Below are 27295 nucleotides of genomic sequence, written 5' to 3' on the forward strand. Positions count from 1 at the left end.
GTACCCCACTATTTAGGTGGCATGTCTGGGTGTTCAGTCCATCACTTTGCAGACCCCTCCCAAGTCCAACAGGGCTTGATCTAGGCGTTTTTGACTTGGACGAAAAGTTGGACGAAAATGTGGTATAAAGATGGACGATTTAGCAGCTTGGATGATCAGATCGGCAGGACGTATAGTTAGACGATTTTCGAAACCAAAAAAATTTTGGACGTATTTTTCGAAAATGTGTCCTAAGCTGTTTTTTTTACTTTGGATGACTTGCGACTTAGATGAAAATGGACTTAGACGTTCCTTTCGATTATGCCCCTCCACAGGCCCAATAATCAAAGGATTTATACTTCTAACTTTGAGAATGATGCTCCTAAATTAGCCCCTTTAAATGTATTAGAATTGAGTACATACATTTATAATACCAATTTCACAAACTTAGGATCATATACAGTGGGTGGTAACAGGGGAAAATTTAGGGTGAGGAAAAAACATTACAAGGTTCACACTGATTTTCAGCATTAAGCTCTTAAAACTAGGCAAATGAATGGCAGGCCTAAATTTAGATGTATAAATTTTATGCTTTTAAAAATAAGTTTTCTGTTGAAAACTTAGGAACCCTTTTACAAAAGGGTGTGAGGTCCTAACTGTCCTTTTCATCACTTTTCTCCTCAACAATGAATTTCCTGTCTTATTACTTCTCTTTCTTCTTCCCCTCTTGAAGTTAGAGAGTTGCGCGGGGACAGAAATCCCACCCGTCCCCACCCGTCCCCGCCAAAATCCCACCCATCCCCACCCGTCCCCGTGAGGAATCCCTCCGTCCCCACCCGTCCCCGTGAGGAATCCCTCCGTCCCCACCCGTCCCCGCGAGGAATCCCCTCCGTCCCCACCCGTCCCCGCGAGGAATCCCCTCCGTCCCCACCTGTCCCCGCGAGGAATCCCCTCCGTCACCATCCTTCCCTATAAACTTCAGAAATAGTTATTTTATTTAATTATGCTACTGAATTAAAGGCTCTGGTAGAGACCCATTTACAAATAAGCAAAGAGACTATTAATTTGGAAATATTAATTGGGAAGAATACATACTTTGTAAATGGGTTTCTACCAGAACCTCTAATGTAAATATAAAATATAAATACTCAGCTGATGAGAACCCACAAACTGTCAGCTGAGGACTTCCTTTGCAGTTGGCCTGGGGTCCCTTTTGCCAAGCTTGGCAGGCAGCAGTAGCGTCCCTGAGTCACAGATGCTGGCACCTCAGTGGCTCATGGATGCTGCCAGCGACTGCTGCGCTTGGTGGAGGGGAGTTCTGACCATCTCTAGAGGAGGTCCTCTGCTGGCGGTGCTTGGGGATCCCCACCAGTCACAGCAAGGGCCAACAAGTACTTCAACACTGTAGAAATAAAACCAGAAATGCATTTCCTTTTCTTTTGAACACAAAACAAAGATATCTGCCATATACATTTCCCAAGGCAGATGACTCTATGCAATGTCACCTCGGTAACAAAATACAAAAATAGACAAATACACCCCCTCCCTTTTTACTAAACCACAATAGTAGGTTTTAGCACAGGGAGTTACGCTGAATGCCTCGCGCTGCTCTCAATGCTCATAGGCTCCCTGCGCTAAAAAACAATATTGCGGTTTAGTAAAAGGGAGCCATAGTGCAAAATATAGACAGCAGATATAAATTCTCAAAACAGACACATTTTGATCACTAAATTGAAAATAAAATCATTTTTCCTATCTTTGCTGTTTGGTGATTTCATGAGTCTCTGGTTGCACTTTCTTCTTCTGACTGTGCATCCAATCTTTCTTCCTTTCTTTCAGCCTCCTGTATGTTTCCTCTCCTCCAGACCTCATTCTCTCCCCCAACTTTTTCTTTCTGTCTCCCTGTTCCCCCTTCTTTCTGTCTCTCTGTCTGCCCCCTTTCTTTCTTTCTCCGTGCCCTCCCCCAAGCCACTCGGTTTGCTGCCACCGCCATCGGGGAATAGTCCCCAAGCCACCGCTGTCCCAAGCTTTCCCTGCAGAAGCGTCGCGCTGACCAGCATTCCGCTCCCTGACGTCAATTCTGACGTAGGAGAGGAAGTTCCGGGCCAACAAGGCATTTCTCCTCATTCCATCCAGCCTGAGCCCCATCTCTCCTTGATCCAGCATTTCCCTTCTGTGTCTGTCAGAATTACCATTCCACCTATTTTCCAGCATCACCCTTCTTTGTGTCCATCTCACCTATATCCCTATCTCACCACTTTTTCAGAATCTTCATTTGTCTCTGTCCTTGTCTTTACCCCATATTCACCATTTGCCCTTTCAATGTCTTTATCTCCCCCCCCCCACACACACACTTTTTCAGCATTACTTCTATGTCTCTATTTCACCTCCTCTTCATGTCCCCTCTGTATCTCTATCCTTATTCAGAAGGTCCTGCTTACCCTTTCTCTTCTTTGTGTCACTATCTCCATTTTCAGCTTTCCCCCCTTTTCCTTTGTTACTGCACCCTGTAGCCAGAATCTTTCCACCCTCTCTCCACTCCGGCCCAGCCCAGTATGAAATATTTCCTTTTGTTTCTCTCCCCTCTCTCTCCTCCTCCCTCACCCACGAGTCCTGCATCTGGCCCTCTCCCTTCTACCTGCACCTGGCAACACCCCCCTGCTCCGCGGCTCTCTTAAGCAACTCGTCAGCAGCGGTGATCAAGACAAGCTGCCGACATCGAGGCCTTCCCTCTACGAGTCGCACCTTTGTGGAAAAAGGAAGTTGAAACAAGCGGGACTCGCAGAGGGTAGGCCCCGACGTCAGAAGCTGCTGCTGAGTTGCCGAAGAGAGCCGCGGAGCAGGGGAAGGGAGAGGGAGATAGGAAGGCTGTAGAAGCTCCGGAGCATGACACCGAACCCGGCCAGGATGATTTCTTTTTCAGGCTGCTGCTGCCGCTGCCATCCCCCACCCGAAATGACAAAAAACAGCCTAATGCCCGCGTCGGGAAATAGCCATGTTGAGCAGTGAGCTCAGCACGTACACAGATGAAAGCCTTGCTTGCTGATTGGTCCGGCGGCACGGTGGGGCGGGGCCGCCGGACCAATCAGCAAGCAAGGCTTTCATCTGTGTACGTGCTGAGCTCACTGCTCAACATGGCTATTTCCCGACGCGACGCCAGACTTGTAAGCTGCATCGCCAGAATTTAGGTAGGTTGTTTTCATCCCCGTGGGAGTCCCGTGGGCAAGGGGGCGTCCCCGTGGAAGTCCCGTGGGTCAGGGGGGCATCCCCGTGGGAGTCCCGTGGGCCAGGGGGCGTCCCCGTGGGAGTCCCGTGGGCCAGGGGGGGAACCCGCGGGATCCCCGCGGGACCCGCGGGATCCCCGCGATCCCCGTTCCCGTGCAGACCTCTACTTGAAGTCAGTCAATTTGTACCTTTGCTTAATCTTTTGTAAACTGCATAGAACTTCACGGTATTGCGGTATATAAGCTGTTATTATTATTATTAACTCATGTTTAATGCGTGAAAAAAGATGCTAAGTTGTCAGTGTAGCCATGGACCCGCTTGCACCTAGACCACAGGCTCTGGCCAGCTCTGCAGGACTAGCTCCCGCCACCAAGGCTCACAAAAAGATTTAATTTCTTTTAAAGTCTTTCAAGCTGTGTGTAGGCCGAGGCCAGACTTACTCCAAAAGGCTGAAGGTCCGCAATCCCAGTGCTCAATCACACTCACTCAGTCCTCACTCTGTCCTCTGGTGTAAAGGAATCAAGCTTAGACCAAGGTGCAATTGATAACTAGAACTTTTTACTTAAATTTTATTACATTTTTTTAACTACTACCCTTGTGTATTTTCCCTGAATGTCTCTTCTTTACTTTAATGAATTGTATTTCACCCCTCCTTACCTAATGTTAAGAGTATGTTAAACAGTGTTATTTAGTTTTTTTAAAATATTCGTATGTATTGTACTGTTACCTAACAAATGTAAATTTTAATGTGTACATCGCTTTGAAGTTTGATTAAGCGATTCATCAAGATACCTAATAAACTTGAAACTTGAACTTGAAACTTGCATAAAGTATTTACAACTTCTTTAAGTGTGGAATATTAAAATTGGTTTTACATATGGTTTAGAATAAAGTTACTTCCTAAATACCTGTATTGTGTTCCACAATCTCTTCACTCAAATCCTCCTTACAGGCAATGAGCCACTTCTGGGTCCCACCCTCTTTCCTCAGCCCAGGATCACTTCCCGCCAAGCAGAAACACTCCATACAGACACTAGCTTACACAGAGTATGCTAACTGTTTTTTTTTAGGGATAGGTCTCCACACATACTTTGTTCTGTCTTTATGACCCCTTGGGTAGGGTTACCATTTTTCAGGTTGCAAAAATCCAGACACATGGCCCCACCCTGTTTTACCTCTGGTCCTTCCCTGTTCCACCCCAGCCATGCCCAATTCTAGCCCCTCCCCAGTTCAGCCTCCAGCCCCGCCCCCACAAACCTCCTCTCTTCTTCCCTGACAAGCTCCGGCCACGTCTGGAAGGCCTGGAGCATGTGCAGATGTAAGTAACTATGCTGCTTAACCTAGGTTCCCAAGCCTAAAGTGGATATCTTCTATTGGTTCCCAAGCCAAAGTTCTGACTGTCTTTATTCCTTCATTGCATTTTATTGAATTTACAAGCCAACTTTTTCCGAATGTTTTCAACTGGAGAGGGGAGTTAGACAAGAGAGTCCATTATTTCCTTTACTATTTGATATTGTTCTGGAACCCTTGCTATTGGCTATTCAACAGGCGGAGGAGATACAGGGTATTCTTTATGCAGGTTGGGAATATAAGGTCTCTGCTTATGCAGATGATATTTTGCTTCATATGAGGGATCCTGAATCTACCATTCCACATTTACAAAAACATTTACTAAATTTGATTGACCGATTTGGAAAATTTTCAGGATATAAAATAAATTGGAGTAAATCGGAGGTTCTTCTGCTAAATGTACACTGTCCAAAAGGATTATTTGACACATTCCCTTTTCTTTGGAAGGAAGAGGGTATAAAATATTTAGGAATTTGGATTCAGAAAACATTGAAAGAGACGATGAAAGTAAATGAAAAATCCTTATTGCTAAAGGTCTCAGAAATGTGTGAGCAATGGAGCCCACTACATCTGGGGGGAAGAGTCCAAACGGTTAAGATGATGATTTTGCCTGTGGTTTGCTACCAAATGGGTATATTGCCAGTTTATTTTCAGGGGTCCTTTTACAAGAAGTTGAATAGCATCCTTACCAAATTTATTTGGCTAGGTAAAACTGCTAGAATTGCTTTAGTATCTTTACAAACTTATAAGTATGAGAAAATGAATGCTGACTTGCTGGGGCATAATAAGATATTCAAATTGGTTTGGGGTCCATTGACATCTTTTGTAGATTTGTTATAGTTGCCCTTTATCTTTATTTTCCGTTGTTTGCACCCATACATCTAGGGGGGGGGGATCGGGAGGGGGGTATATCTTTTATTTTGGTATTATTCCTAATGGTAATGTTGGATGGGGGAGGGAATTTTATTTTTTGTATAGATTCTGATTGTTTATAAGTGCTTATTTGATTATTATTATTTGTATGTAAATTGTATTGCACTTTTTGTTGGCATTAAAAACTAAATAAAGTAAAAAAAAAAAATAAAAGAATTTACAAGCCAACCTTGCCCTATAAGTGTGGCAAACTATAACCTGTAAACTCTGTATAACATGAAAAGCTTGCATAAAATGCACCTTAATACACAAAATATAATGAAACAACCATTTCCCCCCCCTATCATTCAATTATTAATACCTTAAATTCTATTTTTATTACAAAAATATACTCATCTATTTAAACCTTCAAAATATCCCTCCCTCTCCTCCCTCTCCCCCCCCTGGATGTGTAAGGAAATCTAAGAAAACAACAACAACAACAACAATTACAATATCCTTATTTGTTAACAAATGCAGTCAATGGGCTCCATATTTTATTAAATGTATTACCTACGCATTCTGCATTCATTCTTTCATATTTATATGTACTGCACACACTCGCCCACCAGAATGTGTAATTAAGTCTATCATGACATTTCCAATTTCTTGTGATCATTTGAATGGCTATTGCTGTCAAAATAAAAAAAGACAGCTTTTATATTTATCCAACACAGGCTTTACCTGTAATAATGTGCCACAAATTATAACTTCATACGACAAAGGAATAGATGACTCTAATATAAGATTAATTTGTCCCCATATAGACCTCCAGAAACTAAGTATCATTGGACAAAAATATAACAGATGATCTAATGTCCCAATATTAATATGACAATGTCAGCATCTATTAGATTTTGAGTTATCAATTTTTTGTAATCGAACTGGGGTCCAAAAAATCCTATGCAACAGAAATAACCATGTTTGTCTCATAGATGCTGACGCTGTGCATTTTAACCTCCAAGACCAAATTCGTGACCATCGAGATGCAGAAATATACTGTTTTATCTCGATACTCCAAATATCTCTAAGACTGTTTTTTGGCTTTTTATTTAAATTAGGGCTGGCCCCCTTTGGTTAAGTTGCAACTCTGTCTGGATTACAGGAGACAGCCATGATAGTGGTGACCCCTATGTATTCGCAGAGAGCAGCATTGGTCTCATAGGAGACTTTCCTTTAGCCCTTGGGGACTGTGCGGATACTTGAACATGCTGTCTGAGGGAGGATGGATAATGTACAAGGAAAAAGAATGCAAAAATGTTGAACATTAATGTTAGTCTTTTGTCTATAGAGATGTTTTATGATGAAAACTTGTTTATACAGTGAATAACCCATTGGAAATGTCAGACTGGTTTTATCTTTGCTCTGCTCTTCGCCCAAGATTTAAATGTCATTGTAATAGGGTGTCCAGTTTAGCTGCAGCTCATTTTCATAAACACATTTTAAAGGTCAATAGAGGTCAGTCTTACTAACACAAGGAAATATGTTATGCTTCAAATTAGACTGCTTACACAAAAAGGCCCTGGAAGCCAAAATGCTACTATTTTCTATTATAGCTGTTAAGAACACAGCCTTGCTTCTTCAGCTGATGCCCCCTTCTCTCTCAGGCCTTGACGCTCAAGTGCTTTCCATGCTTCCCTTAGATGCAGATCTACCCTAGAGCGAAAATGTACTTTACAGAAAGATATTCTGGCCCTAGAACAACATAAAAATCTCCCTATTTTTAAGCCTTTGGGAGCATCTTTAGAGGCCAAGAGACAGGAATTACATATTATCAAGTTTAAGTTTTCAAGTTTATTAGGATTTTTATATACCGCCTATCAAGGTTATCTAAGCGGTTTTACAATCAGGTACTCAAGCATTTTCCCTCTCTGTCCCGGTGGGCTCACAATCTATCTAACGTACCAGGGGCTATGGAGGACTGAGTGACTTGCCCAGGGTCACAAGGAACAGCGCGGGGTTTGAACCCACAACCCCAGGGTGCTGAGGCTGTAGATCCAACCACTGCACCACACACTCCTCCTACATTGGAGATCAAAGACATCCATTTGTGCCCTATTACAAATTAGACAGGAGTTTTTTGAATGGGGTAACAGAGTAGGGTACCTTTTGGTGCACCAGCTACGCACAGTACAAGCCAAGAATCTGATCCAGAGGCTACGTATTACTCAAGGGAACTTAGTTACAGATGGTGATGAGATTAGACAGGCTTTCTTGCAGTTCTTCAAATAGCTCTATATTCCAGCCACAGATAAGGATATCACAGAATTGGAAGATATTGGAAGCCACAGATAAGGATATCACAGCATATTTGCAGGCAGTTGCTCTTCCAAGTTTACCTCTGAGTGCAGTAGAACAGTTTTCCTGTGCCATTGCGACGGAGGAAGTGTTATGGGCCATTAACCAGTTGCTGAATCTAAAGGTACCTGGTCTAGATGGTTTCACCAACTGCTTTTAAAAAATGTTTGCAAATTTTATTATAGATCCACTTACACATATATTTAATGCCCTACTTGATGAATAAGATTTGCATTGCCTTTTAGGCAAGCGGGCATTACTTTGCTGCTGAAGCTTGGGAAATATTCTATCTACTGCTCCTCATAAAGACCTATTTCCCTTCTGGGGATAGATTAATAACTGTTGATCAAGATCTTAGCCTCACAGCTTCAAAGATATTTCCCTGATCTAGTGCATGGGGATCAGTCTGGCTTTGTGGCTGGGAGACAGCTAATGAATAATATTTGGCACCTTTTGACACTGATTTGGATGGTGCAGCGAGAGCTTTCTCTGAAGGTAGCTCTTATTATTGATGCGGAGCAAGTCTTCAACAGGGTATATCGGCCCTTTATGAAGGCTACACTGTGTAAATTTGGCTTTGAGGGAAATTTTATGACTTGGCCGTCTCTCATCTATAATATCACAGTTGCGTATCTCCAGATAAATGGCGGTTACCCTCGTGTTCAGGTCCAAAATTTGTCATTCCATTGCCAGAGATGTTCCTGGTAGTTTCCTAAAAACTATAACAATGTATATCAAACTGAAGAGCATTACAAGAAGAGTCAACTGCATTGTACAAATGTGATGCACAGATATATCACTGCTATGCTATGCCAAAAAGAGGAGCAGAACACAGTCCTGAAACCCGGGTACAAGTTACTGCTTTACGAAACGAAGGTCTCTCATATCGCAGAATTGCATCATCATTGAAAATTTCACTTGGAGTGGTGCATGCTACGCTTGAACGTGTGAAAGATAATGGATCCTTTCGTTCCAGGCAACGGAGTGATCATCCTCATGCATCAACCAGCTGGGATGATCAGAAAATTATAATGACTGCAAAGTTATCTCCTCATATCAATGCCACCCAACTCCGTTCTCGCTTACCATCTCACCTTCAAAACCTGAGGAGATGGACAATTTGTCGCAGATTGTTTGATGGCAGTCCAGCAAAAAAACCTTCTTTGTCTACCAAGAACATTACCGATCGTCTTCAGTTTTGCAACAAATACAGAAGCTGGAAGTCTGAAGATTGGGAGAAAGTGATATTTAGTGATGAAGCCACCTTCACTCAGTTTAAGAATTATACTGGGAGGGTTTGGAGGCCTGCAAAACAAAGGTACAATGCAAATATGTGGTGCCTACAGTAAAGCAGTGTGAAAAAGTGATAGTTTGGGGTGCAATTTCAGCACATGGATGAGCTGGAATCTGGAAGATGCCTAGAAACCCAACCATGACGGGACCAGTTTACCTGCAGGTTCTGAAAGACAAGTTACCAGTATTCATGTCTATACATAGTACCAATCATTTTCAGCAATTAAAGCATGGATAGCATCATCTGGATATCATTTACTGGCTCCAGGGCCTGGAAACTCCCAATCTCAATCCAATCGAGAATGCATGGGTGATAATGAAGAAAGCTGTGACTGACATGCATCCAACATCACTAGAAGATTTGGAGAACAAAATAAAACAGGTGTGGCCAACTCATATCACACCGGAATACTGCCAGCAGCTATGCCATTCGATGCCTGCCCGAATCCAAGCTGTATTCGACAACAAAGGACAACACTCAAAATATTGTGAAAAGGCTTTAACAGCCACAAACTTTGCTTATTTGCATTAATTTTGGACTAGTAAACAACTACAGTATTTTTGTGCATGTACTTCATTAAAAAAAATGTTTCTTGGATTGTTTGTACCTCTGAATGTTTCTTGCACTGAAATTTGCACGGAATAGTGTCGTTCACACACTTTTGCTCCTCACTGTATATGACTGTCTGCCATGCTAAGCTGCCATCCTATGTTTGTTGTGCAATGCTCATTATGCTGTGTCACACTCTGCCATGTTTGTCATGTTATATTTTACCAGGCTTTGTTATGTATGTAAACTTGTAACCTGTTCTGAGCTCTCCAAGGATGACAGGATATAAAACCAAATAAATAAATAATACATATTCCCAATTAGCCATGGTACGAGACAGGACTGCTTCCTTTCTCCTTTAATTTTTGTGCTGGGTATGGAGCCCTTGGCCCATGAGAACATAAGAATTGTTGCTGCTGGGTCAGACCAGTAGTCCATCATGCCCAGTAGTCTGCTCCCGTGGCAGCCCCCAGGTCAAAGACCAGAACCTTAACTGAGATCAACTCTACCTGCGTATGTTCCAGTTCAACAGGAACTTGTCCAACCTTGTCTTGAATCCCTAGAGGGTGTTTTCCCCTATAACACCTTCTGGAAGAGTGTTCCAGTTTTCCACCACTCTCTGGGTGAAGAAGAATTTCCTTACGTTTCTACTGAATCTATCCCCTTTTAACTTTAGAGAGTGCCCTCTCGTTCTTCCTACCTTGGAGAGGGTGAACAACCTGTCTTTATCTATCAAGTCTATTCCCTTCAGTATCTTGAATGTTTTCATCATGTCCCCTCTCAGTCTTCTCTTTTCGAGGGAGAAGAGGCCCAGTTTCTCTAATCTCTTGCTGTACAGCAACTCCTCCAGCCCCTTAACCATTTAAGTCACTCTTCTCTGGACCCTTTCGAGTAGTACTTTGTCCTTCTTCATGTACGGCGATCAGTGCTGGACATAGTATTCCAGGTGAGGGCGTACCATGGCCCAGTACAGTGGCATGATAACCTTCTCCGATCTGTTCATGATCCCCTTCCTGATCATTCCTAGCATTCTGTTCGCCCTTTTCGCCACTGCCGCGCATTGCGCGGATGGCTTCATTGACTTGTCAACCAGTACTCCCAAGTCTCTTTCTTAGAGGGGGTGGGTCTCTCCAAGTACTGCATCGGACATCCTGTATTTGTGTATAAGATTTTTGTTATCGACATACATCACCTTACACTTATCCACGTTAAACCTTATTTGCCATGTCACAGCCCTTTTCTTGAGCATGTTTATGTCCTATTGCAGGTCTTCACAATCCTTCTGTGTCTTCACTACTCTGAATAGCTTCATATTGTCTGCAAATTTAATCACCTTGCTTATCGTACCAATTTCCAGGTCGTTTATAAATATGTTGAAGAGCATGGGTCCAAGCACCGAACCCTGCAGCACTCAGCTCGTGACGCTTTTCCAGAACCCCCACTCTGTTTCCTATCCGCCAATCAGTTTTTTATCCACATGAGTAAGTCACCCTCGATTCCATGGTTTGCAATTTTTCGTAGTAGTTGTTCATGTGGGACAAAAAAAAAAATAATTTTCCCGACCCCAGGATACACTCCTTGTCTTATCTTTAACTGCACAGCCTGTTTCTTTCAACCCTCTTTTCCCCTTCCCCTCCTCCTGGCAAATTCTCTGACTAACCCTGCCACTCAGCTTAAAAGGCTCCCCAAGTTCCACCATGAAACCTCCCTTCTGGCTCCTCTTCCTCCTTCTCTGCTCCTCTCTTAAGATCACCCTCTGTCTGATACCCCCCTCCCCTAATCTACCAGATTCCCCAAATGTCACTATTACCTGCCCCGACCTCAAAATTCCCACGCTGATGCGCACCAGAAGTCACTCTTACAAACAAAAACCCCGCAAAGCCAACCTCGCCTCTTTAAAGCCTGTGCCCCCCGCCAACCTTCCCAACCTCGCCCCAGATTCTCTAACCCCAGTCCCGTTACTCTACTGCAACGCCAGATCCGTATGCAACAAGACCCACATTGTGAAAGACCTCCTCGCGGATTCTGATCCTGGATTCTTCTGCATCATAGAATCCTGGATCACCAAAGACGATCTCTTTACACAAAACGAACTTTGCCCCCCGGGCTACCAAGGCCTTTTTTCTCCTAGATTAAACCGTAAAGGAGGTGGTCTGGCACTCCTCTACAAATCCTTCTTTGATGTTCAACTTCTCGAAAAAGGCAGCCATCGCTCACTCGAATACATGTTAGCCTCAGTCAACGATGAGCTCCATCCTCACCCACTGGGTATCTTATCATTATATCGCCCGCCCATCCCCTGGAGCAATTCCTCCGAGCTTGTTTACGAGACATATCTAACGTGTTTCTTAAGTTCCAAAGACTTCTGATCATCGGTGACATCAACCTCCACCTCGATGACACCACCAGCAAGGATGCATCTGATTTCAATAATTTCCTCTCTTCCCTTGGCCTCTCTCCCCCCGCCCCCTCTCCAACCCACGATAGAGGCCACACACTAGACATCATCAGCTTCCTCGATCTCACGGATTACAAAACTTCGATCGATGACATCCGTTGGGACCACGTCCCCTGGTCCGACCACCTCCTAGGAACCTTCTCCCTCCCCATCTTCATGTCACACCTTGGAACCTCACCCCATACCCCTAAGTCCATTACTTTCCGCAAGAAAATTTCAAGTGATCAGTTCTGGTCCAAATTTCTCGACAATCTCTCATCCAAGCCTAAGCCTTCAGATTCTGTAACCAACTGGCACAACTGGATTACTCTCTCAGAATCCACCTACCACTCTCTTGCCCCGCTTTCCACCAAAATCGTCACCTACCCCCGTAAGGCCCCCTGGTACCTCCCACACCACAGGGTACTAAAACAAAAATGTCGATCCCTGGAACGCATCTGGAAAAAATCTAAATCCCCCACAGACAAACAAATCTGGAGAGTCAACATTTAATTTTACAACAACGCACTCAAAAGCGCTAGGAAAAACTTTTATGGTGACAAGATCTCGAGATCAAACAACCAGAACAGCATGCTGTTCAATATCTGGCGCTCCCTAATCCCCAACACCAACCCTTCCATACTCCCCTCCTCCCCATCAGCCGATCTACTAGCAAACTTCTTCAATGGAAAGGTCACCACCTTAAGAAGCTCCTTCCCCCCCGCAGTTTCCTACAACTCCCTAGTATTCACCACCCCTAATCCCACTCCAAATCCCATCACCCCTGTCCCAGTCAATAGATCCTGGACTGCCTTTGAGCAAGTATCCGAATCGCAGGTCCTCAAGCTCTGCCTGAAATTGAAATCCTGTAACTGCACATTGGATCCATTTCCATCCTATCTATTTGAGAAAATACCCGCACAGGCCATCTGATCTCTCACCAAACTCATAAATTCTGCCCTACTCTCAGGCCTCTTCTCACCTGAAATGGGACACATTGCATTGACCCCCCTACTGAAGAAGACTGACCTAGACCCCTCCATCCCATCCAACTATCGCCCTATAGCAAACATCCCACTCCTAACCAAATTGCTTGAGTCCATTGTCTCCTCCCAACTCTCAGCCTACTCGGAAAGATTCTCTATCCTCCTACCGTATCAATACGGCTTCAGACCCAACTTCAGTACTGAAACCCTCCTGGCCTCCCTAACCTCGAAGATCCAACAACTCCACTCTCACAAAAAATTTGCCGTTCTACTCCAATTTGACCTCTCTGCAGCCTTCGACGTTGTCCATCATGACATTCTAATCCTCCTACTCTCCGAGATAGGCATCAGCTCCACGGTCCTTGACTGGTTCTCGAATTTCTTACGTTCTCGCTCTTACACCGTCACCAAGAATGGTACCTCATCCTCCCCGTGGAAACCGACATGTGGAGTTCCACAAGGCTCCCCCCTATCCCCTATCCTCTTCAACATTTATATGTCCTCCCTGAACCTTCTTCACCTTTCCCCCCTAGAAATACTCTACACTTACGCTGACGATATCCTGATCCTCCTCGAGACCGACGCAAACCTCTCCAATCTCGCAGCAAACATCTCCTCATGCATAACCAAACTTCAATCCTGGGCTCTTGCTGTACAAATGAAACTAAATGAATCCAAAACCAAGCTACTTTGGCTTGGCCCCAAACTTGATCATTTACCCACCTCCATCCCACTGCCCACAGGCACCTCTCTACAACTAGAGTTCTCTAGCAAAGTTCTGGGCATCACCATAGATTCCTCGCTATCCTTCAACGACCACCTCAACTCCCTGATAAAAACATGCTTTCACAGCCTTCACATGCTGAGGAAAGTGAGGTCCTGCTTCCACCAAAAACACTTTGCCGTACTCGTACAGTCCATCATCCTCTCCAGATTGGACTATTGCAATTCCATCTACCTTAGCTTAACAAAGAAAAGCCTCCACAGACTCCAACTAATCCAGAACACCGCGGCCAAACTCATCTTCTCAAAAAGCAAATTTGACCATGCCTCTCCACTCCTGTCCAAGCTGCACTGGCTTCCTGTCATCTCCAGGGTCCATTTTAAATGTGCCTGCTTAACCTTCAAGATGCTCCACGGCATCCTTCCACCTCTTATTCCTCTATCCTGGAATTCCTCAAATCCATTCTCCACCAGATCCACGCAAAAATTAAAACTATCCGTCCCCTCCTCAAAGGGTATCTCCCTCGTCGGTAAACTCGGGTCCTCCCTCCACTTCAGAATCGCTCAGCTCTGGAATAGTCTCCCTTCCCCTCTCCGCAACTTGAGCCCCCTTCTACCATTCCGTAAGCTTCTGAAGACTTGGCTCTTCTCCAAAACGTAACCCGTCCCCTCCCTATTATTATCACACCTAACCTCTCTCTTACTTACTTTTATAAACCCACTGGAGTTCCGTTGCTTCCTATCCATGTAAACCGTGTCGAGCTCCACCTGTGGAGATGATGCGGTATATAAACCCAAGATTTAGATTAGATTAGATTAGATTAGACCTTGTCGAACGCCTTCTGAAAATCCAGATATACAATGTCAACCGGCTCACCCTTGTCTATCTGCCTGTTTACTCCCTTGAAGAAGTGTTTGGGATCATGGAAGGATACAAGGGGTAGTAGTGAAAACTAAAGAACATAAGCAATTCCTATATTCTGATGATATGTTGTTGTTTTTTTTGTTACAAATATGGGCTCCACCTGGTGAGGCCTGCACGCTAGGGCTCTGGGTGGGGATGCAGAAAAAAATTTTTCCTAATCAACTTTATTTCTGGAATACCCCTATTCAATGTGCTCCAGACTTTCTGTAAGGTATATTGACACCCATTATAGATGAGAGACAGCCAAATCATAATGGGGGAATTGAGGATCTCATGGTTTGGATGTACACTGCTAAACTCCTTAATTCATTGTACGTAAAGCCTCTCTTTATTGTATTTACATTTTCTTTATTGTATTCACAATCTCTTTTACTGTAAACCGCCTAGAAGTCGCAAGATAGCTGGCGGTATATAAAAATAAAGTTATTATTATTATTATTATTAAAATGATAGTCCTTCCAAAACTTTTATATCTATTCGCATGCTTAACTGCCTATTCCTACACGCTTTTTATTTCAATTACAAAGAAAGTTGTTCCAAATTATTTTGAAGCACAAACCACCACAGATGTGACGATCCAGAATGTATTTAGATTGGGCGTGTGGGGGGTTGAGGGCACCCCATTTTTTGCGTTAATATCAAGCTGTGCAGCTTAAAGCGCTCTTAGAATGAGAAACATGTCTAAACAAGCAATGGATTCAATGAACAAGCATTGATGGGATCGCTTCCTTTAAGTGTGTTGCCCTGGTTAGCTTTGGAGGAGGTTTGGACTCAAGGAGTATGGGCTCCACCTAGTGTGGTCTGCATGCTAGGGCTCTGGGCAGGGATGCAGAAGTTTTTTTCCTAAACATCTTTATTTTTGGAATACTCCTATAGAATATGCTCCAGGCTTTCAGCCAGGGAGATTGACACCCACTTTCTGTCAGTGGGCTGTGTGAGACTTGAGGATTTGGGGACAATTGGTGGTTGATAAACAACTAATACCCTATTTCGCTCTTCGGGAAGAGTATGGGTTGGGCACTCCTGATTATTTTCATTATTGTTAACTTAGAGATTTTATGTTAAGGAAAGTTTTACCTCATTGGGCAAAGGAAGATTCCCCTTATTAAAATGCTTTAATATGGATATAGGCTAGGGCATCATATCACGTTTTTATAAAACTCTCTTACTGTGCACCCCGGTGGACCATGTGTATGAAGAAAAGTGGGAGTTATGGCTGGGACAGCATTGGTCAACATCTCATTGGAGACAGATTTATTGAAATTTGTTGAGAATCTCTATCTCAGCTAATATGATTGAGCATGGTTATAAAAGTCAGTATTAATGGTACTATACCCTGACTCATATACAAAGACTATTTAAGTCAGGTACTGGCCTGTGCTGGAGACAATATGGACAACCGGGGAAATTTGCTCATGTATGGTGGGAATCCCTCAGCTAGGCAAATTGTCACTCATTTTTTACATGATATTTTACATATTATAGTACTAATGGATGCAAGCGCAAGACTTTGAGATTCAACAGTTTGTTACTATAGTGGCTACAGCAGGGCGGATGTGTTTGGCTTCATATTGGAACACTGCGACAGTGCCCTCAAAAAACTATCTTTTGTTAAAATTGAATAATGCTTGTTTAATGACCAAATTAACCGCTCTCTTAAAAAAAAAAAAAATACAGTGGTAGCATATTACAAGACATGGTGGACATACTGTCTTTGGAGAGGCTGTTCCCTGTAAACCAGTTGGGGGGGAAGCCTGGGTTATTAGATATCATCCCAAGGGCCAGGATTTAATACTGATGATGATTTGTTTTCTCTATTATATGTTTCATGATTAGAATGTTCTTTGGAATGTTTGGGAGCTTAGATGCGCTTTGCTTTTGCATATAAGGCCTCTCTCTCTCTCTGTTTACTCCCTATGTTATTGTGCATTCTGGAATCATTTAATAACATGCTAATTATAAAAAAAATAAGAAAAGCTTTCTGTGCTAGTATGACTCGTTAAACCAGTCTTACATTGCACCAAAGCTAAGCCTCCGAAGCTCAAAAGGGTTCTTGGGGGCGGGGCTTCGTCCAATCCTTGGTAGCAGCCACCGAGAATCCTATACAAATGCATTATAAGGAGCTCATTAGTATTTAAATGCCCCCCTTTTTACGGTGCAAAGTTTTCCGGCAGATCTGGATCTACCGGTAGCTGATATGTGTATATTGCGAGAGTGTATACCCCTCACCTATGTGTGGCAGACACACGAACCCAATACATGCACCCATTTTTTAGGCGTTTAAAAAAAACAACAAAAAATCTCTAAACTGCTTCTCCCATGCCCGCGATCAACTGAGCGGCACCAGAGCCACAATCAGCTGAGCCAGCATGGAGCCGAGATCAACTGAGCCAGCATCGAGCCATGATCAGCTGAGCCACTGACTCAGCTGATCGTGGGCAGGGGAAAAGAGTTTGCAGGCAAGGGAGCTGTGCCAACCAATGTCCAGTTATCTTTTTGATGTAATCCGCTTAGAACTGCAAGGTACAGGCGGAATAGAAGTCATTAATGTAATGTAATTTGCACTTCTGAGCAGACGCTACACCAACGTTTTCACAGTACATCCGACATGACGGCATATATATATATTTTTTACTTTCTCTACATCCTAAATTCTCTCAATTTAATTACTTAACTACATTTATTTATTTTCAGTTTTCATTATTTATTGATATCCCAAAGATTGCCATCATTAGGTATGTTTTGCATTACTCCTTGTATTTCTTTCATTCATTATTCTTACTACTGAACACCTTAAAATCATTGTACTTATCACCTAAACAAAAACACACGTTTTGCATTAAGTCACATCATTCTTTATAAGTTATGCAAATGGCATAATTCATTTTATTCCACTTTATTGTCACATAACACTTGCAGTAAGAAAGGAATCGCGTCTTCATTTCTATGTTTTCACTTTTTCATTTCTGTAATTGTACAGATGTATTCATTAATAAAACGTTCCCCCTCTTTTGTTCATTTGACCTTTAGATAATAAATGTACCCCTGAAACAGGCTTTTGAGCCAAAATACGGACTGTGTTGGGTCTGATCGGATATTGCAACATAAACTGTTTTATTCATTACAATAAACTTTTATGTTATTATCTCCGGTTGTTGTGAACCATTCAAGCCCCACTTTTTTTTTTTTTAAAGTGATTGTTTTCTGTGGGGTTTTGTGTTTCCTTGTTTTGTGTTTTGCATAATTAAGCCACAGAATAAAACCTCTCTGGTTTCATGGCCATGTTACTTTACAGCCACAAGAGAAATCCACTCTCGTTCTAGTTGTAATGTGTTTTGCAGTAAGCCTTCTCTTGCATGGTAACTGTGCATTAGGGTTTAACATCCTCTGGTAAAATGGCCCCTTAATTAGGTGATGTAAGCATCACCGCTCTGTTCCTGTTTTCTGCAAGAAAAGTTTATTATTTGCCACTTTGAATTTCAAGGCAACCTGACAGGCTTCCAAAGCCACAAAGGTAAAAAGGGACTTCTTTCCATTTTATCTTTGAAGCCAACATTTGCCCATGTTGGCATACGCTGTGATCTCGTGTCTTCCACAGGAGCACTGTGATAAAATGTAAATTTCTTCATTTTCAAGTGGGTGATTCACAAGCTCAGCATTCAGATAATTGCTATAAAATACATGCATAACTGCTCCAAATTAACTTTGTAGCTTGCTACTGCAAACACCATTTTAGGGTTTTTCTCTCTTTTTTTTTTTTTTAATTCACTTATGAAATTTATGACGTTTTTATGAACTTTATGAACTTCACTTCTTTTTTTATTTTTTAAAAAAATCTTTGTTGATTTTCAAACTTCGATAGTGCAATACAAATGGTAAATCAGAAAAACTGTACAAAACACAATATTCACTATACAATTATTACATTAAACAAACATTTTCTCACATCCTCATCTTCATTCTTAATATAATAATACATATGATGTGATTATAAATTATAAATAAATAATTTAACTATTCAAAATACATTTCCCTCCCCCCACCCCCACCCCCACTCTCCCTGGATGTGTAAGGAAATCTAATGATAAAGAAAGAAACATGACCCTTATTATAATGCAATAAAATTAGTCAATGGACTCCGTATCTCCTTTGCTGCTTGATATTGTTTTGGAACCCTTGTTATTAGCTATGAACTTCACTTATGAACTATTATGAAATTTTTATGAATTTCTCAGACTATGTGCAAGTAATATTTAGGGCTCCTTTTACTAAGCTGCGTTAGGGCATTAACGCGCGGAATAGCGCGTGCTAAAATGCCCCACGCGCTAGACGCTAACACCAGCATTGAGCTGGCATTAGTTCTAGCCGCATAGCGCGTGTTTAGCACGCGCTAAAATGCCTGCGTTAAAAACGCTATTGCAGCTTAGTAAAAGGAGCCCTTAATTTAACCCCCCCCTTTTACTAAGCCATGGTACTGTGCTAGCAGTTTTTAGCGCAGAGAGCCGCGCTGAATGGACCGCGCTGCTCCCGACGTTCATAGGAACCGCACCGACTTGTACTAAAAACCTCAAGCTCTATATATTAAGCTTATAAAATTGGCACTGAAAATAATTGCTCAGAACAATTCCTTAAATGGAGTTTAAAGATAGGCGCTGTTTATAAGATAGCGCTTATGCTTGGGACCCATGTTTAACTTTTGGTGTGGCCATTATCACACCTAAATTAGGCATGTATCCCACTTATTCTGTAATTTTGCATGTAAATCCAAGGAACACCCCACTCTGTCCATGGCCTTCCCACTTCCACATCCCCTTTTTTGACTCACTTGTATATTTAGACATGGATATGTGCACCTGCTCCTGGGTCACCCTCAGCCTTAATTCAATGGCTGCAATTGTAATTCTGGAAGAAACTGTTGGAAATCAGTATGTCTATATATGAACAAAATATGGGAAATGAATGTATCACAATAAAACAGTTCAGAAGCTAAACAAAATCATGAATTCCTTTATGTAATCAATTAGAGCAGTGGTCTCAAACTCCATTCCTTTGCAGGGCCACATTTTGGATTTGTAGGTACTTGGAGGGCCTCAGAAAAAAATAGTTAATGTCTTATTAAAGAAATGGCAATTTTGCATGAGCTAAAACTCTTTACAGTTTATAAATCTTTCCTTTTGGCTAAGTCTTAATAATAATAATATTGTAATTTATAGCTAATGAGACATATGATCAATAAACTGTTTTATTTTACTTTTGTGATTATGTTCAAATACCGAGGGCCTCAAAATAGTACCTGGCGGGCTGCATGTGGCCCCCGGGCCGCGAGTTTGAGACCACAGATTTAGAGCATTTCTAAGCTACCTATTCAATATCTACTTGTCTTTTTAGGTACAGGAATATTGTTCTTCCAGTGCAGATTTGCCAGATGAATCAGCTGCTAAAATCTCGCAATACGCATGCAAGAGAAGAACAACTCTACAAAACTGCAATAGTTTATTTACGGTAAAAAAAAAAAAAAGAAAGAAGAAATAAAAACTTCTTTTAGGGTGAGCATTTATACTCAAAAAATGTCGGTGACAATCAGGGCCTGATTCTGTAAATGGCGTCCATTTCAGTAGGCGCCATTGAGAACAGCATCCACTGTGAGCCAATAAAATTTAGGCGCCATGTATAGAATCGCGCCTACAGAAGCCTAATGCTTTCCATGCCCAAACTCTGCCCCAATCATGCTTTTTCTTTTTTTTTCCCCCAGGAAATTTTATTGATTTTTTAAGAAATATACAATATGGTAACTATATGATTTATGAATGTACTTATGTCAAATAATTTTGGCAATCACTCTGGGCAATTGTTCAAAACATTTTTGATATTCCAATTGAACTCTCACTCTCTATAATAATATTTAAATCTCATGCTCCTAGTATATGAAAACTTTTTGATATTCTCCTTTCCATAGCATCGAATAACATTCTCTCATATTGTCCTTTTCTTTAAAATTACTGGGAACGTACGTGTAACATTATACCTAATGTGTTTTTCCTCTCAACAAATATTACCCACTCTCAAATCATCTTCAGGTGTCTGGATGAGTCTCTACCTTTATCATATGGTGGTATTAAACTTTTTTTGTATTATGTGTATTATTGCTATACAAAAAGTACTTCATAATTGGAAAAATCTTTCTAATACAGATTACAACACATGATGGTATACACTTTCCCCCTCTTCTATAAAGCTGCGCGGCAACAGCCCTGAAACCCATAGAGATTTATTTTTATTTTTTTAATTTTTATTTATTAAATTTTCTATACCGTTCTCCCAGGTTTACATGAATTTATTCAGGTACTCAAGCATGTTTCTCTGTTTGTCCCAGTGGGCTCACACTCTATCTAATGTCCCTGGGGCAATGGGGGGGATTAAGTGACTTGCTCAGGGTACTGAGGCTCAGGGCACTGAGGCTATAGCTTTAACCACTGTGCCACATGGCTTTGGGGCTGTTACCGCACGACAGCCGCTAGCGCGGCTTTGTAGAAGACTGGGTTTGTTTAACTGCAAAATATGAAAAGGCTAATGCAGAGAAATCTAATACTCTCAGTTCTTACAAAAGTAATTGGGAGCCTTTATATCACATTGTACTTGACCTTTGGTATTACTTGCATTATCTAGATCGTTTCTCCTGAATAATCATATTGGTTATACAGTGGAACCTTGGTTTACGAGCATAATTCGTTTCAGAAGCATGCTCTTATACCAAATTACTCGTATATCAAAGCGAGTTTCCCCATAGGAAGTAAGGGAAACTTGCTTGATTTGTCCCTCCCCCCCAAAGCTACTGGTGCTGCTCCACCTTAGCCCCCACCCCCGAGGCCACCGGCGCTGCTCCACCCCCCCCCCCCCCCGAGAACTGGCATCCCTTACCCCGATCTGGCAACGGCACCAGCACCAACGCACAGGACATGCCGGTGCCGGTGCCTGAAGATCCTCCCTCTTGCTTGGGTTGGGCCTTGAGCATCTGCGCATGCTCAAGGCCTTCTGGTTCTCGTTCTTTCCGATTATTCTCGGAGATCTCAGAGAACCTTGGAGAGAGCGAGAACCAGAAGGCCTTGAGCATGCGCAGATGCTCATGGCCCAGCCCAGGCAAGAGGGAGGATCTTCTGGCACCAGCACGTCCTGTGCGTTGGTGATGGTGCCAGATTGGGGTAAGGGATTGTGTTTGGGCGTGCGAGCAGGGGATTCCAGATTGCCGGGGGGGGGGGGGAAGGGGGAGATGCCAGATCGCAGGGGGGTAGGGGCTCGCAAATCGAGTCAACGCTCGGTTTGTGAGACACGATTTGCCGGAATGTTTTGCTCATCTTGCAAAACACTCGCAAACCGTGTTACTCACAGAGGTTTGACTGTATTTCTATTCTATTTCTTACGTACTGTGTATGTAGATAATTTCACCCTTGTAACTTGTGTGTAGTATATCACTTGATGAGGTGCTTCTTTGTCATACCTTCTGTTGTGCAATTGTTTTTCTGCTGTTTTCTTATATAAAACTGATAAAACTTTTTGAACTGAAAAAAAAGAGGTATTTTGAGGCATGTGTTTTTAAATTTTTTTTATCAACTTTATCCTTGTTATTTTGCAAGGCATCAATTTTACCACCTTTGGTTTTGCCTCTGGAAGAAAAGTACATTCTTAAAACATGCATCAGGCTTCTGATGGTGTTTCTTCTCTGCAAACAGATGTTGCCTGTGGACATTATGTTAATGACATGTTCCATAGCTCCTTGGCATTTGAAGTGCATCCTTTGCAATCCTTTGGAGTTTTAAAAATCTGTTCGCAGTCCACATATACTTCTCATTCATTTATGCTGTTTAATTGACATGCACAATCATGGACAAAAATCAGCAGCTTTTTTTTTTCCATTTAGAATAACATCAAAATTAATTAAGTAAAATTTAGCATTTTACTATTTAATTATAAGTGATTACTATTAAAAGTCTTAATTTAAACCATACTAACAGCCACAGTGCCATATCAAATGAATAATTAATTTATTTCCTTCTTGCTTTGTATGTCTTTGTGATGCAGAACATTAATTAATCTTGCAGGATTTACTGCTACTACTTGTCATTTTTGTAGTGCTATTAGACATATGCAGTGCTGTACATAAGCATGTAAGATATAATCTGTGATTGACAGAGTTTGACAGACTAACAAGAAAAATAAGAGATTAGGGAGTTTAATTTATTACAGGTCACAAAACTATTCAAAGTTGTCAAAACACAAGTGGACTGTGAAAAATTGCAGGAAGACCTTAGGAACTTGGAAGTCTGGGCATCCAAATGACAGATGAAATTTAATATGGGCAAATGCAAGGCAATGCACATTTGGAAGAATAATCCATATGTTAGGGTCCACCTTAGGAGTCAGCAACCAAGAACAAGATTTGGGTATCATTGTTGACACTACACTAAAATCTTCTGCTCAGTGTGTGGCTAAGGCAAAAAAACCCAAACAACAAAAACAGCAAACAGGATGCTAGGGAAAAGATAATAATAATAACAACTTTATTTTTGTATACGCCATACCCAGGGAGTTCTAGGCGGTTCACATCAATTAAATAGATTTACAAGAATTACAATTATTCAGATTTACAAGCAACGAAGTCGTTGAGGTAAGCATGAAGGGGTTGTACAAGTCATTGGGGTTAATAATAATAATAATAATAACTTTATTTTTCTATACCGCAATACCACAAAACAGTTCAGAGCGGTTTACAGGATAAGAGACTGTACATTTACAGCGAAGTTACAGCTTAGTTATAGCGAAGTTACATCGAGGTTACAGCATATCGAAAAACAGTTCAGAGCGATTTATACAATGTAGGTGCAGAGAATTAGTTAACAATTATATGGTATAAACCAGTGACAATAACAAAATTATCCAATAATTGTTGCATGGGGGGAGGGGAAGGGTAGGGAGGGAGGCAAGGGATTATTAGTTTGGTCGGGGGGGGCGGGGGTTAGAGGAATTTATCAAAGAGGTATGTTTTTAGAGATTTCCTGAAGGATTGATAAGTTGGGGCAAGAGAGATGAGAGTGGACAGGCAGTCATTCCATTTGCCAGCTTGGAAAGAGAGGGTTTTGTCGAAGAATCTTTTGTGGATGCATCCTTTTGGGGAGGGGTAGGCAAACAGGTGTGCATTGCGTGTACGGTTAGAGCTTGGGAAGGTGAAGTGGTGTGAAAGATATATCGGGGCTGAGCCAGTTAGGGTTTTGAAGCAGAGGCAGGCGAATTTGAAGATGATCCTTGCTTCGAACGGTAGCCAGTGAAGTTTCCTGTAGAAAGGGCTGATGTGGTCTGATTTTTTGAGCCCGTAGATGAGGCGGACGGCGGTATTCTGAATAAGTCGTAGTCGTTTAATGGTTTTCTTGTAGGAGCCCAGATATATGATATTGCAGTAATCCAGGGAGTTTAGAATTAGGGATTGGACCAGCAATCTGAAGGTGGGAAAATCAAAGTAATGTTTGATGGAGCGGAGTTTCCACAGGGTGGAAAAACATTTTTTGACCTGGGTGTTAGTGTGTTCTTCTAAAGTGAGGCATCGGTCCAAGATGACTCCGAGGATTTTTATAGTAGAGTTGATTGGATACGTTAAGCCATTAAGTTGCAGGGTGGTGGATGTTAGTTTGTGGTTGGGACTTGCAAGGAAGAACTTGGTTTTTTCTGGGTTTAGTTTCAGTTTGAAGCGAGTGGTCCAGTTTTCTACCATGGTGAGGACAGTTGAGATGAATTGTTCTGTCTCATGTGACAGTGAGGTGATGGGTATGATGATTGTAATGTCATCCGCGTAGATATAGGATTTCAGGTTACGGTTCGATAACATGTGTCCCAGTGATGCCATGTAGATATTGAATAGTGACGGGGATAGGGGGGAGCCTTGGGGGACTCCGCAGGGGTTGCTCCATGTATGGGAGAAGGTTCCGTCATTATGGACTTGGTAGGTTCGGTTTTTTAGGAAGCCTGTGAGCCAGGTTAGTACTTGTCCGGCGATGCCTATGGAGTCGAGGCAGCTAATCAGAATGTCATGGTCTACTAGGTCGAAGGCACTGCTGAGGTCGAACTGTAGTAGCAGTGCGCTGTTTCCCAGTGAGAATAGTTGGAGGAGGTGATTGGTTAATGAGGCTAGAACGGTTTCCGTACTGTAATTGGTGCGGAATCCAGACTGGGATTCGTGGAGGATGTTAAATTTCTCTAGGTATGATGTGAGATAGTGATTGACCAGTCCTTCCATGATTTTTTGGAAGAGAGGAATATTGGCGATGGGTCTGTAGTTGGAGGTTACGGAGGGAGATTCTTTGGGGTTTTTAATTATTGGAGATACGAGGATGTGTCCAAGTTCCAGTGGAAAGTGGCCGGTTGTCATGCACAAGGTTATCCAGTTGAAGAGTTCCGCTTTGAAGGGGAGGGGGGCAGTTTTCATGATAGTTGGAGGGCAGTTATCTAGTAGGCAGTTGGATTTGGAATATTTTGAGTATAGCTTGAGAAATAGGTTCCAGTCTGGGTTATTGAAGTGAGACCAGGTCATGTCTGCTGGTGAGCCATCCTTTTCTGGAGAGGGTGGTTGGATATATGGGTAAGTGCTAGTTGTTGTGAGCGTTGTTTTCAAGTTGAGAATTTTGTTGGCGAAGTAGTCAGCTAGGTTTGTTGGGGAGGGTGGTAGATCAGTGGGGGAGCTTTTATGTGGGACGGTGTCAAATAAGGAGTTAACTATTCTGAAGAGTTTATTAGTGTTTAGGGATGGGGTGTTGATAAGTTGGGAGTAGTGCTTGTGTCGTTTTTCTTTAATCATTTTTTTGTATTCTGTGACTTTAATTCGCCATGAGTGTCTATCTGTGTTTGTGCCTGTTTTGCACCAGGTTCTTTCCAGTTTGCATACTTCACGTTTGAGGGCAAGAAGATCTGCATCGAACCATTTAGCAGAGGAGCGGTGTTTTTTCTTGTAAAGTTTCAGTGGAGCAATGTCGTTTAGGGTCTTATTGCTGAAATTGTTCCAGTCTGAGATGAAGTTAGGGTCAGGATCTGGGATGGATGTTGGGTTGTAGTGGGACCAGAATTCTTCTGGGTTAAGTTGGCCTCTAGACCATTTTGTTTTTTCTTTGTGGGTGGTTTTTGGTTGTTTTTTGGTTTGTTTTATTAGCCAGTGTAATTTGAAATTGCAACGGAGGTGATCAGACCAGGGGGTGGTGGACCAGTTTTCTTCTTTAAGGTTGATGCTGGGGGTTGAAGTGGTATTGGGGAGGAAGGAGATCAGATCTAGGTGATGGCATTTGTCATGGGTTTTTGTAGGGGGTGGTTTAGAGAAACCTAGGGATGTTAGGAAGGAGAGGAGATCGGCCACGTTGGAATTCTCTTCCTGTTCAAGGTGTAGATTGACGTCCCCTGCAAGAAGATTGTGAGTGCCCGCGACGGAATTTGTGAGGAGGTATTCATAGAAATCTTCTTTGGCTTGGTTCCATTTGCTGGGGGGGGAGTAAAATAGTGTAATAGTTAGATTGTCTTTGCAGTCAGCTTTGGAGATTTTGCAGGAGAGGATTTCCAGAGCGTTGGTCAGTTTAGAATCGAGGATTTGGAACTGGAAGTGGTCGCGGAGGATTATTGCTAGGCCGCCACCTCTTCTAAAGTTTCTTGATAATGGAATGATTTTGTAGTTTGGAGGGAGTAGGTCTCTGATGATGGGGTGATGGTCGGAAATTAGCCATGTTTCGGTGAGGAGTAGGATATCGAGGTGGGTTTCTTCTAGCCAATCTTTGATCAGTTGGGCTTTGTTTCTAGCTGAGCGAATGTTCAGATAGGCACCCAAAATTGTTTGGTGTTCCGAGGGAGTGATGGGCTGAGTACATGGTAGATTTTTTAGGAGCCTGTTTCTTTTTTGTGTTGGTCTGGAGGAGTGTCGGGTGGAGTTGATTATGGTGATCGGGAATGGGCCTGATTCCTTGTAGTCATGGAGGATATTGGAGGGGGGAAGTGGTCTAATTGGTTTGATGGCTCTGTTCCAAGTAAGGTAGGTGGGGATGGGTTCAAATGTTAAGGTTCTGGTGATCCAATTTCTTGTGCTGAGTAGATAGAGGAGGAGGAGAGTAAGCAGTTTTCCTGTGAAATTAGGCATGTTGAGCCTTGCAGAAGTTGGATAGAGAGTGATGAAGGGTTGAGTAGGGGTTGGAGGGAGAGATTGATGGGGCTGGGGTGAATTGAGGTAGATGTAAAGGTGATTCTGCAGTAGCTGGTAGGAGAGGATCAGAGGTTGATGGGTCTAGCTGGTGGAGTATGCAGTTGGGGTATGCGGTTGGGAAACTGAAGTCATGCAGGGGGGAAGAGTGATTGTTAAAGTGTGCAGATAGGTGAGGAAGTAGTCATGCAAATACTTAGCTGCTAGGCCAGTCTGGAATATCCCGGTCAGGTTGGACAATTTGGAAGCAGTCGTCGGCACGAGGCTGGCTGATCCGGTTTTGAAGAGTCAGATCTGGAGAGCTGGGAGAGGGTGGTGTAGGGTGGAGAGGTAGATTTGGGCTCCACTTGGCCGCTTCGCGAAGGCGCGTGCTAAGGCGCAAGGCACGCGCCTTTGCCGT

The 27295-nt window shown here is 42.5% G+C and overlaps 1 protein-coding gene across 3 annotated transcripts in view; it reads left to right on the forward strand.

Annotated features, from left to right (window-relative positions):
- DNTT (DNA nucleotidylexotransferase) overlaps nt 1-27295 on the forward strand; it is a 286754-nt gene that overhangs the window by 18008 nt on the left and 241451 nt on the right. The window contains exons 3-5 of one of the 3 annotated variants that reach the window (XM_033942402.1): nt 4407-4432; nt 7889-7904; nt 20095-20180. In XM_033942402.1, the coding sequence (XP_033798293.1) occupies nt 4407-4432; nt 7889-7904; nt 20095-20180 (128 nt within the window). Of the gene's footprint in view, nt 1-720; nt 762-4406; nt 4433-7888; nt 7905-20066; nt 20181-27295 lie in introns of all 3 variants that reach the window. The other 2 variants (XM_033942401.1, XM_033942400.1) reach the window with 2 other exon arrangements.

The sequence above is a fragment of the Geotrypetes seraphini genome, chromosome 4 (genome assembly GCF_902459505.1).
Source record: "Geotrypetes seraphini chromosome 4, aGeoSer1.1, whole genome shotgun sequence".
Taxonomy (NCBI): domain Eukaryota; kingdom Metazoa; phylum Chordata; class Amphibia; order Gymnophiona; family Dermophiidae; genus Geotrypetes; species Geotrypetes seraphini.